Source organism: Engraulis encrasicolus, chromosome 22 (assembly GCF_034702125.1).
Source record: "Engraulis encrasicolus isolate BLACKSEA-1 chromosome 22, IST_EnEncr_1.0, whole genome shotgun sequence".
NCBI classification, from domain to species: domain Eukaryota; kingdom Metazoa; phylum Chordata; class Actinopteri; order Clupeiformes; family Engraulidae; genus Engraulis; species Engraulis encrasicolus.
The window spans coordinates 43,606,917-43,625,424 of NC_085878.1; the positions used below are offsets into that span (position 1 = coordinate 43,606,917).

Here is an 18,508-nt window from a genome sequence, read left to right on the forward strand (position 1 = left end):
TTCATAGACAACATAATATGTGAAGAGAGGCTTCTTCATGACCATAAAAGCCATTTCATCCTCCATCAAGGGTCCATTCAGCTCAGCTGGCCATCCGAGCTGGACTAAATCTATTTTCGAGCTCTCTGGTAAATGTGTTTGCAGATGCTTTGCTCTTTTGTTATGCCCAGAAAAATATCTGGCTGAAAGAGAAATGAGGCAGCTGGAAGCATGCGGTGATTGATTGAAATGGTGGCTGAAAGAAAAGATCATGCCTGCCCTCCCCTTACTCTTAAAGGGGGTTGATGCTTAGGAGAGTTGCACTTCATCAGAAATTGTGATTTGCAACACACTTCAAGTCCAGTAACATTCTCACACACATCATCTTGCGTTACAGGGAGAGAGCGCAAATAAAAGACCGCCAAGTGGCTGTTGCCTTGGTTATGACGATTTTGCTTTTGTGGCACCCCGAGGAAAGTAAGAAAGCACTCAAGGTTTTCAAGAGAAGTCTGGAAATGATGAAAAAATACAGAGGGACAATTTAAGGGTTTCGACAACACCCCCATTCTTTTTCTTTTTAACCGGGGCAGAACAGGGGGCTTTCTACTGCATTAAAAAATGGGGGAAAAAGGTATTTGCTTTCTTGACTTCTAAAGACAAATTGCTACCATTACTCAACAACAGACTCTGGTCCCCCACCTGTGTCGGCCAGGCTTGCAGGACTCTTACTTTAGCAGACTTCAGGGGCCAACAGGAGTGCAGTGAAGTAATGGCAGTAGTGGCGTGAGTGATGGCGCAGCTAAAACACAGGTGCCGTGTCAGATACAATATATGTGATATGTGCCCACATGCGAACATGACTTTGACGTTGTATAGAGTACAGACATATACTACATAGGAATGGATTATTTTTCCACTCAGTGCATTTTCATATAGGTAAGTATATGTAAGGGGAATTTTACTATGCGTAAGTAGGCTATATGTTAGTAGTAAGCAATGGTGTGGCAAACATCTGTGATGTGTGTGTGTGTCTGTATAGCACATGCACAGTACAGTGTATGCAATACCTATACATACTGTACACCCTAAATACGCCTCCTTCGGCTGAATTCGCCCCCATGATAGGAGCTTCTGGATTTACATATCCCCATGGCCTTTCATCGCCACTCCCACCATAGGTTTACTCATCTCTCCACGACAGTTTCCATAGCATCATGGACAGAAAACCTTCCATACCATCTATTTTTGTTGTGTCTTTCTGTCAAGTCTTTGTATGTCTGAGTGGATGTATCTGTTTTTGTTTGAAGTTATAGGTTCATTAAATCGTCTTTGAGTTTCTAGAAAAGTGATATACAAAACGTATGTATTATTATTATGATTATGATGATGATTATTATCATTATTTTTATTAAACTACATTTACATTTACTCCATTTACCCATTTACAAAAGAATGAATGAGTGTAAATGTGACGACCTGGGCTTGGCAGTGCAGTACCTGCCAGGGTGCCGATTTCGGTGAAGATGTCCGAGGTCCAGGTGCTGACGGGTCCGAAGGCGCGAGGGTGTGCCAGGCGTGCCACCAGGGCCTCCTGCTGCTGCTCAGTGCAGGGCAGAGACAACGCCCTCAGGAAAAGCACCGCCAGACTGCCAAACATACACATACACACACGCGCGCACGCACACACACACACACACAGTACCGTATATAAACATGCACACACAACGTGCATGCACACACACAGTATATGAACTCAAATGCATGCAAACACACGCTTTCTCTAGCACTCATGTACGCACGCACACACACACACAAGCACACAATCACGATACACACCAGTACCACACATGAGCACATAACATGTCACCCGTGTGATGAAACCATATGGTGTTAGTTGTCATGGATAATTATCACTCTATAAGCATGTCGCTAATGAGCTTGATGTTTTTCCTCTGGCTTGCCTATGTCTATTAAAATCATCATCATTTGCATGGACAACATCATCATTAAAACATAACACTTTGTAGTGTGTGTTCCTGAAATGCAGAACAAATGTGGGAGGGTTAAACTTAACTAACTTCCGTTGGTGTGACTTCATTTTAAGTGTGGGTCTAATTTGAACTGAATCAGGGTTCAGCGAATGCTCTAGGAATTGGAGCAAAGCAATGTGGGAATCCAAGATAACATTAACAACAGTCAGCAGCCAGCGCCGAAACGAATCCCCTTACAGCTCGACATGGGTTTAAAAATGTTGCAAAAACCAAAAGTGAGCATCAGCACAGACCTTCTCATAGCCTGCAGCTGTGTCTGTGTCAGTATCTGTGACACGCTAGGTTAAAGGTGGAGTATATCATTTTTGCTATTTATTTTCAAAGATCCTACTCATAAAGCAATCTTTCTTAATGAACACTTACAAAATGATGGTGGTAAATATCCATGAAAAAGATTGCATTTGTGAATAGGCAGCATACATTCTGGAAATAAACTACCACAAAAATACATAATCTACCTTTAAGTATGGCTTACATGTCCTAATCTGTCACTCTGCCTGCTCACCTAAGATTGTGCGGGTCCAGGCGGCCGAGTTCGGGAATGCTGAATCCGCACAAGAGATGCCCGAGTGATGCCAGCTCTGCTGCACCCAGCTGCTCTGCTCGCTGCCCTCGCCGACGCAGGATGCCCAGCAGGGTAGCCCTCATCTGGGGAGCCGACACACAGAGACAGTAATGCCAACTCAGGACAGTGCCACCATTACCTAACACTTTGGAATAGGGCTCACATGTTAGCCACTAGTTCATGTCTAACTGTCAGTAGTAGTGATTTAAAAGACATTTGTTAAGCAAAATCTATGTTAGGTGCATATTCAAAAATGTCTTGTTTGTTGCCATTTGGCATAAGGCCTTTATTATTGATATGATAGTAATAAGGACCTAGTAGGCCCTTAGTTTTTTCTTAACACATGTCTTATAAGTAATTTATAAAGACAGCAATAAGATACTCTTGTGAATTAGTGGCTATGTGAACCCCATTCTAAAGTGTTACCCAAGAATACATGGAAAATCACAGATACAACTTCCGATATTTCTGTAATCAACAGTGAGCTGCATACCATACACATTTTTATAATTACAGCTTGAATTTGAGGTGGCTGTTTTGAGCTTTTATGAACTATAACCTGTAATTATCAAAACAGCTCATTGGAGAACATTTGATCAGACAATTAAAAAAAAGATTTTAATAACAAACAAATGTAAGGTCTGTTTATGGTTCTGCAATCAAGGCTTAATTGAGCATGCTTTTGCTTTTCATATTGCCTCAAAATAAATGAACCTATTCACAACACTATTTTTTGTGAACACATCTGAACTCCCCATAATAATGGTAAGTGGATACACTAATACTGTCGGCTACTTAAAGACAATTACATGAAGCAATTACGTTTCTTAAATAGCTTAGACCTCTGTCATTGTGATGTCAATGTCTTGGACAGCTACTGTATGTTTCGTACTCTTGGTGACTATTTTTATAACCTGGTGTATGCCTTGTCAGATTTTAACTGACAGTTGACTGGTACTGTTTTAGAACAAAAACACTCACTAACACTAAACATTAGGGCTGGGTAAAATAATCGAGTTAATCGATAATCGATCGAATCGAATCTAAATTCACATAATCGATTCACAGGGCACGAAATTGATTTTTTGGTTCTTTCTCTTTTTGTTCTTTTTGTTTAATTTAGGTCTATGGAAAATACCCAATAGGTATTAGTCAATTAGGCCTAGGCCTACTTATTACAAATGAGCAATCTGTTAACCCTGTAAAGCCACAGCCCTTTGACATTTTTATATAAAAATAGGCAACAGCATCTTTTGGGGGAAATCCTGGCACCAAGAAGGGAACGGATTGAATCGATTCGGAATGAATAGAATCGAATTGAATCATGATTCATCTATTCAAAGCCATAAGAATCGAAATCGAATCGATACAGGAACATGGCTGCGATACCCAGCCCTACTAGCTGAAACTCAGAGCATGTTGAGAGCTAATGCAATTACATTATGACATTGCATGAATTCACTTAGCTGAAGCTATTACCCACAGTGACTCACGGTTATTTCTGTAGAGCGTATTACAGTCCCTGGAGCAGCGTGGAAATAGACGCCTTCAAGCATGGATGAGTGTACTGGACGCATGTTCTTACTTCTAATACAGTACTTGAAACTAACAATGCACTCAGAGAGTGCAGACCTCAGCCAAGGAAGCGGTTTGATAGAACATTTGACCATGTTACACTGGATACTGGAATGTGAAAATTCACCCTAGTATCCCCCAATGGTGAAGAATGGTGGATCGTGATCCGCATCACCACCAAAATAATTTTTGAGTTATCCTTCTGACAAGCAAACAAACAAACAGACAGACAGACAGACAAACACGCCACCGAAAACATAACCTCCTTGGCGGAGGGATCAAAAGACCAACTCCCCAACCATAGGCCACAGCTGTACATCGCCAGAGCAGTGCTGTTGATCGCAAATGTTTTCATCCACAATGGCTCAGTTGTGAAGGTACAGCGTGTTAGTCACAGTCCCTGGATTAACGTGGTGTTAGATGCCTTGCTCAATATACGAGAGAGCTCCCATATACCACATCCTACTAGTACAGTACTCGAATCTGCACAGAAGAGCAAATCCCTAACCATTAGACTAGCTGCCCGTTGCTTGTTCATATCCACTGACTGTTAGCCTATTACAGAGGCGTGTACCACCACAAGGACTGTGCTGTCTTACTTTCTTTGAGCTCCATGCGTCCAGGCTGCCAAGGTGGGCCACCAGCCCCAGGTCAGACAGCTCCAGGGCCTGCAGCTCCCTCTCCCCCAGCTCTGTCACGATAGAGCCCAGATGCAAAACCTGCTCCGGGCGCATGGACCGCACTGGTCTGTAAGACTGCACACACACAGACATACATACATACACATACACACATGCATTCCCCATATGTGTATATGCACGCACGCACGCACGCACGCGCGCACGCACGCACACACACACACACACACACACACACACACACACACACACACACACACACACACACACACACACACACACACACACACACACACACACACACAAACACACATACACATACACACACACGCATACACACCAATCATGGTTGTGAAGTCCAGTACAGTGTGTTTTGGCAGTGACAGCGGATTTTCACCCTGTCTTATCTTACACACATTTCTTTTGGATGACAAAATATTATCGAATTAAGCCATCATTAGGGACTTAACAACACAATTTCCCTTAAAACGAGATAACATTTCCCACAATATCCTTCACAAATTTCTACCAAATGAGCCTATTAGTCAAGAGTGACACATGAACAAGGTTTGCAAAATGAGATAAGACCCTCTGGCGCATACAGCGTTCTCCCCTGTCCCCACTAGTGTACAGGATTTCTGAAGATTGCCAAAGATTACAGAAGATTACTGTATGGCAATGCAGTTTATTGCTGTTTTTTGCATCAGTCCTATTTATAAACCTTGTTAAGCATTTACTCGCAAGGACCTCATCATTTGGAACATTCAAGGAGGGTTATAAGAACAGGGACATAATGTTCCCTTAATATTCCCGTAATGTGAGATCGCAAAGCAGGAAGTTGTTGGGTTCGGTCCATATAAGGGAGGGTCACTGACCTGCTTGATTTTGGACCAGAGAGTCAAGCGCTGATCCGGGCTGAGCGTCGGGTCTCGACCCACAAACTCCACGCAGCTCTGGAGCTCCCTGTCAGTCATGCGCTGGTACTGAGAGGTGGTCCATGCCGAGGGGAAGGTGCCCTTGATGTCAGCGCAGGTTGGCACAGGCTCTTTATTAGGGTGTGCAAAAAATAATCATAATAATGTACTGTGATACTTATTTTCATGATATACTGCATCGATTAATGACAATGTATCGCAATACTTATTTTCACAATATACTACATCGATTCATGACACCAGAAATTGATTTATTAATAATGAAATTTGATTTATTAATAATGAAAAATCAAAAAACATAATGTGTGGAATGTTCCACTGGTTCAGTAGAGAGTATGTAATATTTCTGTTGTACCAGATATGACTTATGAGTGCTACACAGCAACTGGCAAGTAAGCTGTATTTTTACACAGGTAAATATCGCAATAAATCGCAATAATACATGAACTGCAATGCATCGGAATAATATTGCATAGTGGCACGTGTATCATGATGCACATCGAATCGTGAACCCTACTCTATATAAGGCAATGAAACACAGCCAGATTGGTGCAGAGTAATAAAATCGGGTGTCAATATTTCAGAGTAAACATACTGTATCAGTAATGAGTAGAATTAACTCAAATGCTACACTGACCAAAGAGTAAAATTATCCCTATTTCTGAGTGAGCCCAAATGTTGTCTGAAACAGAGTTAGTTTATACTAAAGAGTTGTATCAATTACTGCATAGCCTCTCGAGTCTAGACACTTTCTAGTGCCAAGCCTCCATGCCAACAGTGATGCCTCAACTGTGGAAACTCATCTTACACAATCGATCACAGTGTGAGAAAATATGATGCATCTGACCTTGCCAGTTGTATTATATATATTTTTTCCACCTGCACTTTGGCAAAGCAGTTGGTGATGGTTGCCTCTTTATTGCATCACAGCGTATCTGTGAGCTGGCTGACAGCGGCTGGTGTGAAATGTGTGAAAATGCCAAGCTCATTCCTTGGGTGGCTGACAATACTTTGCCCTTCAGCAGGCGGAGAGAAGTGCATAATTAATGTCACATCACGAGTGTTGTGTAGTGTGGCAGAGGAGCTGGCCATGTCCCGGGTTCAGAATGTAAAGACCCTTCATCCAACCAACTCTTGACGTAAGCTTATTGTAATGAGTACTCAAGACATTTGGACAAGATACTCAGTGATGTCACCAAAGTTGGTTGGCTTTTTTTGCCAATTCTGAAATGGGTTTTTGACACCTCTCCCACTGTGTGTGGCACAGGAGCTGGTCATGTCATCGGTTTCAGAGAGTAAAAGCCCCATCACAACTTTGATCCGATCAGCTCTGTATCAGTACGTCGTGTACTCATGACAGGTAGAGCAGTTACTCAATGTCAATGATGACATCTGAAAGAAACCGTGGAAGTTTTTTTTTTTACTTCTTAACTGGGTTTTTCACACCTCGCTGTGTGTGTGACAGGACTCTGACAATATAATGCCCCACCTCTCTGTCTCCTCCGTCTGCCTTTGATGATCTTGTGGATGAAGGTGTGGATCTTGTCCCGCAGAGAGGGGGGCTGCCCACAGGCCTGGCCCAGCTCACTCTCCTCCCACTGCCTCTGGCTCTGGAGGATCTCCTCCACAACCTCAGCACCCAACTGGTTCTATCGTACCCAGGCACAAAGAAACCCACACACCGGGTCATAGATACATAGGTGAACACACAGTACAAATACATGTACAGATACACACAACTTCAAAAACACATGCAATACCAAAGAAACACACATATAGTAAAGACAGAAACACACGCACACACATGCACACACACACACGCACACACACACACACACACTCACACTCACAAATTCACACAGGAAATGCCGCAGCTGCAATAGGTCTATGTTTGCGTAAAAGGCAGATAGGAGATGACAGTAGTGTGAACCATGCTTTTCAGTAAATACGCTTTGGTTCCTTTGTATTCCACATCAACTTCATTCTCTGCCGCACCCCCAGGCTTCCTCCGCTTTCTCAGAATGACAGGCTCCCTGCCATGACATTTCTTCAAAAACTGAAATGGGGAACCCACCCCCTTCTAACTCAGCCGCGTCAGTTCCCCAACCCACAAACGAAGTGCGAAGTGAAACCATAGCCACAAACCCCTGCTTAGTGCAGTGCTTCATGCAGGGGCATGCTATCACAGGATATTTTCAAGCTAGTGCACACACACAGATATTGAAGTGCTGCTGTGCACCTGTGCTTGTTGCTCTGGCAGGACCTTTTTCCCGGACAATTATGTACTTTTTTAGGTACGTTATGGTATCATAGAAAATCTTTCTCGTACCCTTTTAGATCCAAAGGCTTGCTTGACTCACATGATGCCAAGTGTGTCATTTCGACGCCATTTTGACGTTCAGTGCCAATATACAATATACAATATACAATATACAATATCTTTTATTTGTCATTGTGACAAGCACAACGAAATTGTGCATTCCTTGTTGAAGCAGTAATAAATAAAAATAAAATAAAAAATATAAACTATGCTTTTGATGCAAAATTCAGTTCTGTGATGGCCGCTGCATAGAAACTGTTTTTCAGTCTGTTTGTCCTTGTCTTCATGGACCTGAATCTCCTGCCCGATGGCAGCCATTCAAAAAGACTGTGACCTGGGTGGGATGTGTCTCTCAGAATGCACTTGGCCTTTTTTAGGCAGCGGGTGCTGTGTAGGCCCTCCAAAGATGGAAGAGGGCAGTCAATGATGTTCTCTGCAGCCTTTGCCAAGCAGGTTGGTGTTCATTTAAAGCCCTGGTGTTCCATGATGCTTAAGCGCATCAATTGTAACGTTTATTTAAACAGGAAAGGTCCCTTAAGCGCATCAATTTAGGTTTCTATGTTGTGATGTTGACATAGGAATAGAATTACATTTTCTGTGGGTCTTGAAAAAATACTCAAAATGCTGAAAATGCCCTGGTACAGTGGGGTTGTAATGATTCGAAAATGGCTGGCATCCAATGAGTTTAAAAAGTTTTGTATCTGGGCATATAATATTGCACCCCACAGAAAACAACATTGTTCCCCTGAAAGTACATTAGAGTGAGAAGGAGGAGGCACATAGCTGCCTGCAAAATGGTGCTGCCTGTGTGACAAGCTCAAATACACAGTAGCACTTCCACTTCTCTGTGTGCAGGATATTTGGAGGCGTGTGGGTGTGATGCTGTGATGAGTCTTGTTGGGCGCAGGCTACCGGTATCTCTGCGGTTCTTACCAGAGGGAGGTTTCGTATCTGCTTCAGGGAAAGAGCAAACACCAGCCTGCCAACATGCTCCACGTCTCCCACGTCCCAGGAACCCGTCTCCCTTTGCAAACACATCAACACGTCAACACACACAATTTTTTTTAATCCAAATGCAGTACAACACAGACACATGCAGCACCGAGGACATTCAGTTGGACACAGACTGATGCTCACATGCATGTACACAATTACATCCTATTTGACACTCCACTGCATGCATCGTCAAAATAAACAGAAAACAAGAACAGCAGAATGCCAACATCAGCATTTCTGTGGCCCTCACGGCGGCTCCCATTCACTAATATATGTACTCCACAAACTGCAAAACGGCATCATAAAAACATGCAGCACAGCTGGACTCTGTGCATCCCCGGTGAGAATATTTTATTTGCCTGCAGGTGGAGAATAATGATGTGGTTGTGTAACATGGGCGCTAGAGCGCTACACTCGCCTATTCAATCTTTGGTTGGAAGGAACAACCCAGACATGCAAAAAAGTCATGTCCCATACCCAGCCCTAACCCAGACAGGCTTTCCCTGCCCAACTACATGCTGAGCTGGCCTTAACCAATACGCATCCTCCAGGCTGCAGACTCTGTGCATCCCCTGTGGGGATATTTTATTTCCCTCCAGGTGAAGAGTAATAATATGGTTGTGTAGCATCACATCGGCCTTTAATGCGGGTCAGACATAGTTGGCCCATACCCTGTCCTACTGTCTGCCCTTAACGTAACTTCCTCCTCCAGGTTGTGACTCTGTGCACCCCAGGCGGGATTATTTTATTTGCCTCAAGGTGAATATTGTTTTTATTTATCTCGTGGTTGTGTAGCATGAGCCTAAAGAGGATGATACACAGGGCAACTTTTGAGTAACAAAACTTTCAAAACATTCCAGCAGAAAATTAGAAGTCAATCATGTGGTTGCCGGTAACACTGCTCAAAAGGTTGCTCTGTGTATCATTACCCTAAGTGTGGCTCAGGCATGATAGCTCAAACTCTATTTGCCTCAGGGTTGTTTAGCAGGAGCATACATGTGGCTCAGACATGACCCACCCCTGCCCTACCAATTGCCCTTAACATGTCCTCGCTAAGCCCCCCCAAAATATATATTTTTAAAAAACATCCTCCACATCCTCCAGGTTGGCTCACCCCAGAAGCGCCTTGTCAGTGAGCAGGGTGGCCAGGTCTCGGAGGCTGTCAGTGGGCACGCAGTAGCCCTTCAGCTCCTCCAGCCGCAGACGCAGGGCCTCCCGCTCCACCTGCCGCAGGGCACCCTGGTCCAGGAAGGGCAGCAACGGGCCCAGCAGGTCCAGAGACGCCCCCGTCAGACCCTGCTGGGCAATGCCCTGATGTGGAGAGCAGAGGGAGGAGGAGGAGGAAGAGGAGGAGGAGAAGAACAGAATGGGGAGGAAGAGCAGGAGGAGGAGAGCAGAGGGAGGAGGAGGAGGAGGAGGAGGAGGAGGAGGAGGAGAAGAGCAGAGGGAGGAGGAGGGGGAAGGGAAGGGCAGGGAAGGATGTGCATAAAGTAGATGAAGAAGGAAAAGGAGGAGGAGGAAGAGATGGAGGAGGTGGAGGAAAAAGAGAAGGGTGAGGAAGAGGAAGATGAAGAGGAAAAAAGAAGGATGTAAGAACGAGGATGGAAAAGGGACGGATGAAGAGGAAGGTGGACAAGAGGAGCAAGGAAGGATGAGAAAGAGGAATGACAGAAGTTAAACAGGAAAGGAAGGGAAGGGAAAGGAAAGGAAAGGAAAGGAAAGGAAAGGAAAGGAAAGGAAAGGAAAGGAAAGGAAAGGAAAGGAAAGGAAAGGAAAGGAAAGGAAAGGAAAGGAAAGTGGATTGAGGCATGGGAGGGGGAGGAGGAAAAGTAGAATGGTATTGATGCAGAGGGGGAAATGAGTAGAAAGAAGAGAAGGAGGAAGAGGAGGAGGGTGAGAAATAGGAGGAGGAGGAAGAAGAGGAGGATGAGGAGAGGGTAGATGACGTGGAGTAAGAGGAAGAGGGCGAAGAGAAGAGATGTTATTATCCAGATGTTAAATAGGAGCCACTTAGGCTAATTTCCCCTAATCTGTTTTGGCAGAAAATGCCAACTGCCACTTAAACAAGCTTTTTATTTTCTTGGCCAAAACCATTGATTCCCAGTCTGTCAGGACAGATCGCATCAGCTATGATGACACATATCCTCTTTTCAGCAAACAACGCCGCCAGCGAATGACGCACTACAGCACAAGAGACACCATCCCTCGGCACCAGGATGATGATGTCGCGCGAGATAATATCGATTAATTAGGCTCAGACACCTCTTCAAAACACAGAGTGGTTGTCTTCCGCAGCTCAGCGGGCCTCTAGACACTCTGCAGACAACCACATGAGAATTGAACAATCATTCTCTTCTTCCTTCAATCAGTCAATCTCCTGCCAGGCTGCTCTGGGTGATGGAAGAGCTATGACTGCAGTCTGGCTTTATGGTGATTGCTATGGCTGTATTATACTAAGTGCGGCTGTGCTGAGTGAGATATTGGTATAACTATGACACATAGGCTATTATAATATTATGGTACTGTGCAGCGTATGAGCGTGGAGAGGCAACGGATGGTATACTATATATCATATGGTGCTGATGCAGTGACACTTTATTTTAACGGATTCCTTATGGTCTAATCTAAATCTTCTTACAACATCTAATATGCACAGTACATGCTGTAGTAGTTTAAGGGCAGATATAAACAAGCAATATTGGATTTGCAGGCAAAGGGTAACAGGTACGATCGGATTGGAGACAATGACAGGTGGGTGGAGGCTCTCTTCCATTATAACCTGTGACTAATGTACCCTGAGCATAGACATGTGTAATGCACATACAGTGTATTGCATTACATTGCACATAGCAGATGCGTTTTTAAGTCCCTGGAGCAGTGTGGAAATTCAGCCGGATGAGAGTGTAGAACTAGAAGACCACCCACATTCTTACAACTGGTCTAGGATTCTATAACACTTTATTTAAGGAGCCAGATTTAATTACAGTGTACTTACTCATTAGATAGGCTACAGTGGAATAACTGGTATAATAACATATAAGTACAACTGTAGTACATTATTATATATTTTGTGTGTCTAAATACCATAATGACAATAATGACCTTAATGCACAATAACGTGATTCTACTTTGAAGAGATTCAATCTTCCAGGGACATTAAGGGATGAAGTGAGGCCCTAGGCACCCTTGGTATGTAAGAATATGACGTAATAACATGTACTACAGTTGCAATTGCATGTTATTGCACCAGTTATTCCACTGCCCCTAATGAATAAGTACACTGTAATTAAGGCAACTTAACATAAAGTGTTACCCAGAATTCAAACCTGTACCGTTCCAACATCAGGACCAACTGTTATGGCTGCCACAACACTATATTGCAACTCTCTCTACTTGGCAACTGTTGCCATGGCTGCCCCTTCCTCACATGTGTGATGGGTGAAATGCCGAACAGAATGTGCATGCACTGTTTGACATGGCATGCCATATGGTCTCAATGAGTGATGGGAATGACTTTTACTTTCACATGCCCAGAGATGGGAAACCTGCACCTAGAAACTACAATACAGGGCCACATATTCCAAATGATCTGATTATACCAGTCCAAGTGTGCTAAGCTTAAATGATGTAGAAACTCTAACAGTCTGTGGAGAATTTGAATTTGAAGTTTTTCTTTAACAGCTGTTGATATGTGCTGTTCCTAAATTCTAAGTAGTTAGTGGAGGTGTTTGTTTTTGCATTTCTTATCCTCATACATAGTAATCGACGGCCTTTTCGGCGAGGACCATCTGCTTGTGTCGGGCGAGCGTGAGGAAGCTGGTGAAGTTGTGCTGCACGTGCTCCAGGATGGCCAGGAGGCTGGTGTTGGCCAGGGTGTCCAGCAACCGCATCCTACAACAAGAGGAAACAGCTATCAAGTGGAGCATTAAAAAAAGCTATATTGCCTTTTGTCTTTTCTTTCTCTACAGGAGGGATGTCAAACTCATCTTGTCAAACTTACTGTATCACAAATATAATGTTCACAAATTACCTGGCAGAGAAGTCATGAAAGAAGATGAATGCAGATTGACTGTGTCTATGAGTTTGATTAGAGCAAGCCTTTTCACTTTCTGAAGCTGGAATATGAACGCTTAAGTATACCTGTACAGTATATACAGTGCACACATAAAGATTAATTCAAGATGTAGTGCATATCTATATCTGCTCTCTACATATAAAGCTCACAAATTACCTGGCTCAGAAGTCACATTAATGAAGATGAACTGCTTCTACGAATTTGAATTGGGGAAACATATTTCAAACCTTTTCATTTTCTGAAAGCTGGAATATTAACGCTTTAATGTCTATACAGTGCACACATTAAAAAGAATTCAAGACACGTTTACCACTGGTCTTTTATTCTCTCTTGTAGGGGAAACTACGACTCATTTAAAATCCCAGCTGCAGACAACTGGCCTGAGGCTACTACATCTTCAGACACAGCCATTGCTATTCCAGCGCTTTAAGGTGGGAGACAGTAGCAGACCAATCATCTTCAGACACAGGCATTGGGATTAGACAAAAGGAGAGTCATACGGCAGGGTGGCAGAGAGGGAAGGGTCCAAGTCACTGAGATCCATCTCTGGCCTCCTCCTCAGCTCCTCCACTATGCACTTCCTCTGCAATAAAACACAGAGTGGGACAGCAAGAGGGGGGGAACGAGGGAGTGAGGGAAGTAGAGAGAGAGAGAGAGAGAGAGAGAGAGAGAGAGAGAGAGAGAGAGAGAGAGAGAGAGAGAGAGGGGAGGGAGGCAGGCAGGGGAGGCAGATGGGAGAACCACTGTCAGCCAGTGTCTTATGCAAAACATAAGGAGAAAAAAAAAACAGAGAATGCATGGTGATGAATGGTAGCCTTTGTGATCTAAAGTGCTGTAATGCAGACATTAATACTGACTGGAGAAACACTCCCAGACACAGGCAATGATAAGGCCAGGAGATGGATGGCAAAGGGAGGCTAGTGAAGAGGAGAGGAGGGGAGGAAGAAAGGAGAAGAGGAGGAGGAGAAGGTGTGTGTGTGTGTGTGTGTGTGTGTGTGTGTGTGTGTGTGTGTGTGTGTGTGTGTGTGTGTGTGTGTGTGTGTGTGTGTGTGTGTGTGTGTGTGTGTGTGTGTGTGTGTGTGTGTGTGTGTGTGTGTGTGCGTGTGTGCGTGTGTGTGTGTGTATGCGTGTGTCCGTGTGGGTGTAGATGGACTGCTCCATTACCAAAGCTGGTCTCAGTTGTCCTGGCAACTTGCTGACAAACTGCACCAACTCAGAGAAGCCCGTGTCATTGGACCAGAGCATCACCCAATCGCAGCTCATCCCTCCGGCAATACGGCCCAGAGTTCTAAACCCCAAAAAAAGACAGAAACCACCAGCATGTTGAGAGACATCAACACCGCATGAGCCAGCCTGTTATCTCTTTCAGCAATAATGGATGATCCAGCTGTTGTTCATACATAAACCATAATCTCCACATATTAATTTATCACGAATGAAATGAGTTCACAAATTAAACAGCACCTATCCATCTAACAATCCAGCCCCTCATTAAGTTGTTCTAACAAAACTTTCAGAAGCAAGACACGTCTTGGGGAAAGCCAGCGGTGGAGATGAACTCCCTAAATTATGAACTCCCGTTGAGTCTGTTTCATTTCAGAGAGAGAGAGATGGGGGTAGAGAGAGAGAAAGGCCTACTGCAGAGTCTTAGAGATGACTCTGCCTACTGTGTACAGTAGATGTGAGAAGCCAGAGGCAAGGAGGGGGGCACTCGGCACGGCACGGGGTACTTACTTACCGCACGCTCTCCAGAGTAATATTGGCCACTTGATGGAGCCTTCTGAAAAGCAGCTGAGCCTGTGGGGGAGCAGAGGTGGCAGAGAGAGGGATGGAGGAGAGAGAGAGGAGGAGAGGTGGGTGGAGGGGGGAGAGAGAGAGAGGGGTGGAGGAGGAGAGAGAGAGGAGGAGAGGTGGGTGGAGAGGGGAGAGAGGGGGGGGTGGAGGAGGAGAGAGAGAAGAGGAAGAGAGATGAAGGGAGGAGGAGGGGAGGGGAGCGGAGTTGGGGGATGGAGTTGGAGGTGGAGGTGGCAGAGAGAGGATGGAGGAGAAAGAGGAGAAGAGAGAGGAGAGAGGAGAGAGGAGAGAGGACGGGATGGAGTTTAGATAGAGGTGGCAGAGAGGAGGATGGAGGAGGAGAGGGAGGAGGAGGAAGGATGGAGGATGAGGGTGAACGCAGAGAGGGCAAAGAGGAGGATGGAGAATAAAGGGGAGGAGAGAGGAGGAAGGCGGAGTTGGGGATGGAGTTTAGGTAGAGGTGGCAGAGAGGAGGATGGAGAGGGAAGATAGAGGAGGAAGGAGAGAAGATAGAGGAGGGAGGGAGAAAGGAGGAGAGAGGACAGGATGGAGTTTAGGTAAAGGTGGCAGAGAGGAGGGGGGAGGAAGAATGGATTATGGAGGGGGAGGAATGGAGGGATGGAGTTTCCAGAGGTGGGGGTTTAGTGGGGAGGAGCACAATAAAAACTTTGTGTGAGTGAACGAGGGAACAGATGTGGACTGGGGGACGGGGGTGGATTTCAGAGGAGGGTGGTGGTGGTGGGTGGGGATGGTGGTGGAGGGGGAGGTAGTGAACACACCTCGAGGGCTCTCGGCAAGGCAAGGCAAAAGCAAGGCATCCAACGAGTGCACAGGAGGCATTACTTATTTACGCCCCCTCCGGGGACAATTTTTGCGCGAACAATGAGGGCAATTTGCTTGATGGCGGCGGCCAAGGTGCGAGGCGGTATTAATTTCCTGAAAAGCTCACCTGAAGCGGAGCCAAGGACGGCAAATAAATGCGAAATCCGCCGCCCCTGCCAGCTCCCTGCCCTCGCTCACCACTGACACACTCCACACTCTCCACACCCTCTCCCTCCCTCCCTCCCTCCCTCCCTCCCTCACTCCTGCCCTCCCTCCAACTTTGGACTCCTTCCTGGGTTGGGGCCAGAAGGGACACTTCTGCTGTTGATGTTGCTGTTGCTGTGTGTGTGTGTGTGTGTGTGTGTGTGTGTGTGTGTGTGTGTGTGTGTGTGTGTGTGTGTGTGTGTGTGTGTGTGTGTGTGTGTGTGTGTCTGTGTGTGTGTGTGTGTGTGTGTGTGTATGTCTGTGTGTGTGTGTGTGTGTGTGTGTGTGCATTCATAAGTATGTGTGTGTGTGTGTGTGTGTGTGTGTGTGTGTGTGTGTGTGTGTGTGTGTGTGTGTGTGTGTGTGTGTGTGTACATTCATAAGTATGTGTGTGTGTGCGCGTGCGTGCGAGTGTGTGTGTGTGTGTGTGCGTGCGCGCGCGCGCGCGTGTGTGTGTGTTTGTGTGTATGTGTGTGTGTGTACTGTGCATCTCTCCAAAGTGTGAACATCGAATGTCTATTCCAAATATGTGTGATTATGTGTGTTATCTTGGGTATGTTAATACGGGTGGCTGGAAAAATCTGCATTTTTTAAAAGCCAGAATCTCATCTTCGCCTGTCCCTTCAGGAATGCCCCTTGTTTGTGTTTGTTCACAGACAAACGACCACACTCAGGACTGCCAGTTAATTGCTATGCAAATGCCTCCTGCATAACCTGGCACTCAAAGGGGTATACAACCATCGTTTTGACAGGGACAAATAGTTTTGCAAGGGAGAGTCTGTTACTGGTGTGCTCATTAAAATATGTGTGAAAGTGTTTTGGAGATGGCTCTCATATTTTATGTATGTATGCATGCATGCACACATGCACAATACTGTTTAAAAGGAAAGTTTTTAAAAAATGTGCACATTTTTGCAAATGAGGTGTGTGAGTGTGTTTGTCGAGTGTGTGTGTGTGTGTGTGTGTGTGTGTGTGTGTGTGTGTGTGTGTGTGTGTGTGTGTGTGTGTGTGTGTGTGTGTGTGTGTGTGTGTGTGTGTGTGTGTGTGTGTGTGTGTGTGTGTGTGTGTGTGGTCATGTGTTCCCCACCTGTTGTGGGGACCATGGCAGGTCCCTGTAGAGATGCAGGTGGGTGCGGATGGAGTCTCCGTCCAGCTCCATCATCAGCCTCTTCAACGAGACGTAGGGCAGGAGGCAATGCAGGTGGAGGGAGGTGTTACCATATCGTCTGTCCAGCCCCTTCAGAAAACAAAACATCCAAATAGCTGACACACATACAAGCACCCCTGGTAAAAAAAAAAATGAAATAATGAAAGGTGCATATACACAATATTTAAAGTTGAATATTTTTGGCCGTTATAGTTGTTGTTACAAGAGGAAAGTGAAGCTGGAGACAGGAAATGAGTGGGAGCGAGAGAGATGTTAGACCACCATAGCACTCGCCTATTTAGTCTTAAAGTTTATAAAAGTTATACTTCAAGGACAATTTGTATTCTATGCTGTAGCAAAACAGAGGAGTCCCCCCAGCTTTGAACCTTTGGAGAAACAGACATGCCCCTTGACTGCAAGATTACAAAGTTCTACTTTGGAGATGTTAAGTTGTGTGAAGTTATCTGGTTCTGTGATTTGTGGTTTGTTGTTGCTGTTGTTGTTGCTTTGGTTGTGTGTATGGTTGATTGATTTTTAGGGCAAACAACATGTTTGTGTAACTTGGGTTGTTCTTCCAATGCCCAAATGATAACTGAACTGTATGTAAAACCTCTGTTGACTACAATATAAAGTTAAGGTCAGAAATGAAAATGTTGGGATTGATTCAAGGTAGGCTTAAAGGTAAGGGCAAAGACAGCATACAATAGACAGACTGCGGAGGGGTGTCAGCAAACCACCTAGACAGTATCTAGTGCGTAGGTGGGCTTCTCTTGCAAGGCAAGTACAAACCCCAACTCCGATGAAGTTGGGACGTTTGGTAAACAGTGAATAAAATCAAAATGCTATCATTTTCAAAACATTCAATCTATTCATTAGATGGAGAATAGTGAAAAGACAACATATTAAGTGTTAAAACCGAGAAAAAATATTGTTTTGGGGGACATATGTACTCATTTCTAATTTGATAAATCCAACACGTCTCAAAAGAGTTGGGACGGGGATCAGTGAAATTTAGTGAACATCCAAATAAGATAAAACAACAAAGAAGAACATTTCAAAATGAATTGTACTGACGGACAATATACGTGTCCAGGTATAAGATCATCACAGAGAGGCTGAGTCACTCAGAATTAAAGATGCAAAGGGAATAATTACCATAGTTATTACATACATTTTTGAATTCTCTTTGATTTACCACGATTGAGTGTATATAAGACATATTTTTGTTAATAAAATCATTGTATAGGTTCATGACATCATGAAATATATATTGGCTGTAGTCTCACTCTAATTCCTGGAGTGCTAGAGCTATTGAAAATTGACCATATTAAGAATGCTTAATGCGTGCAAATGATACAGGGGTGTAACATTCTCCTAAGCACCTGAGCTCACTTGAAATAGACCCAG

At 44.6% G+C, this 18,508-nt stretch overlaps 1 protein-coding gene across 1 annotated transcript in view; it reads right to left on the minus strand.

The window, feature by feature from the left end:
* LOC134438671 (stereocilin) overlaps positions 1-18,508 on the minus strand; it is a 50,472-nt gene that overhangs the window by 3,133 nt on the left and 28,831 nt on the right. Inside the window, exons 18-29 of the mRNA XM_063188285.1 lie at positions 17,042-17,191; positions 14,873-14,931; positions 14,299-14,422; positions 13,635-13,717; positions 12,815-12,950; positions 10,174-10,370; positions 8,997-9,087; positions 7,233-7,392; positions 5,684-5,853; positions 4,770-4,925; positions 2,536-2,678; positions 1,477-1,625 (exon numbers count right to left, since the gene is read on the minus strand). Coding sequence (XP_063044355.1) covers positions 1,477-1,625; positions 2,536-2,678; positions 4,770-4,925; positions 5,684-5,853; positions 7,233-7,392; positions 8,997-9,087; positions 10,174-10,370; positions 12,815-12,950; positions 13,635-13,717; positions 14,299-14,422; positions 14,873-14,931; positions 17,042-17,191 — 1,618 coding nt within the window. The remainder of the gene's footprint in view (positions 1-1,476; positions 1,626-2,535; positions 2,679-4,769; positions 4,926-5,683; positions 5,854-7,232; positions 7,393-8,996; positions 9,088-10,173; positions 10,371-12,814; positions 12,951-13,634; positions 13,718-14,298; positions 14,423-14,872; positions 14,932-17,041; positions 17,192-18,508) is intronic.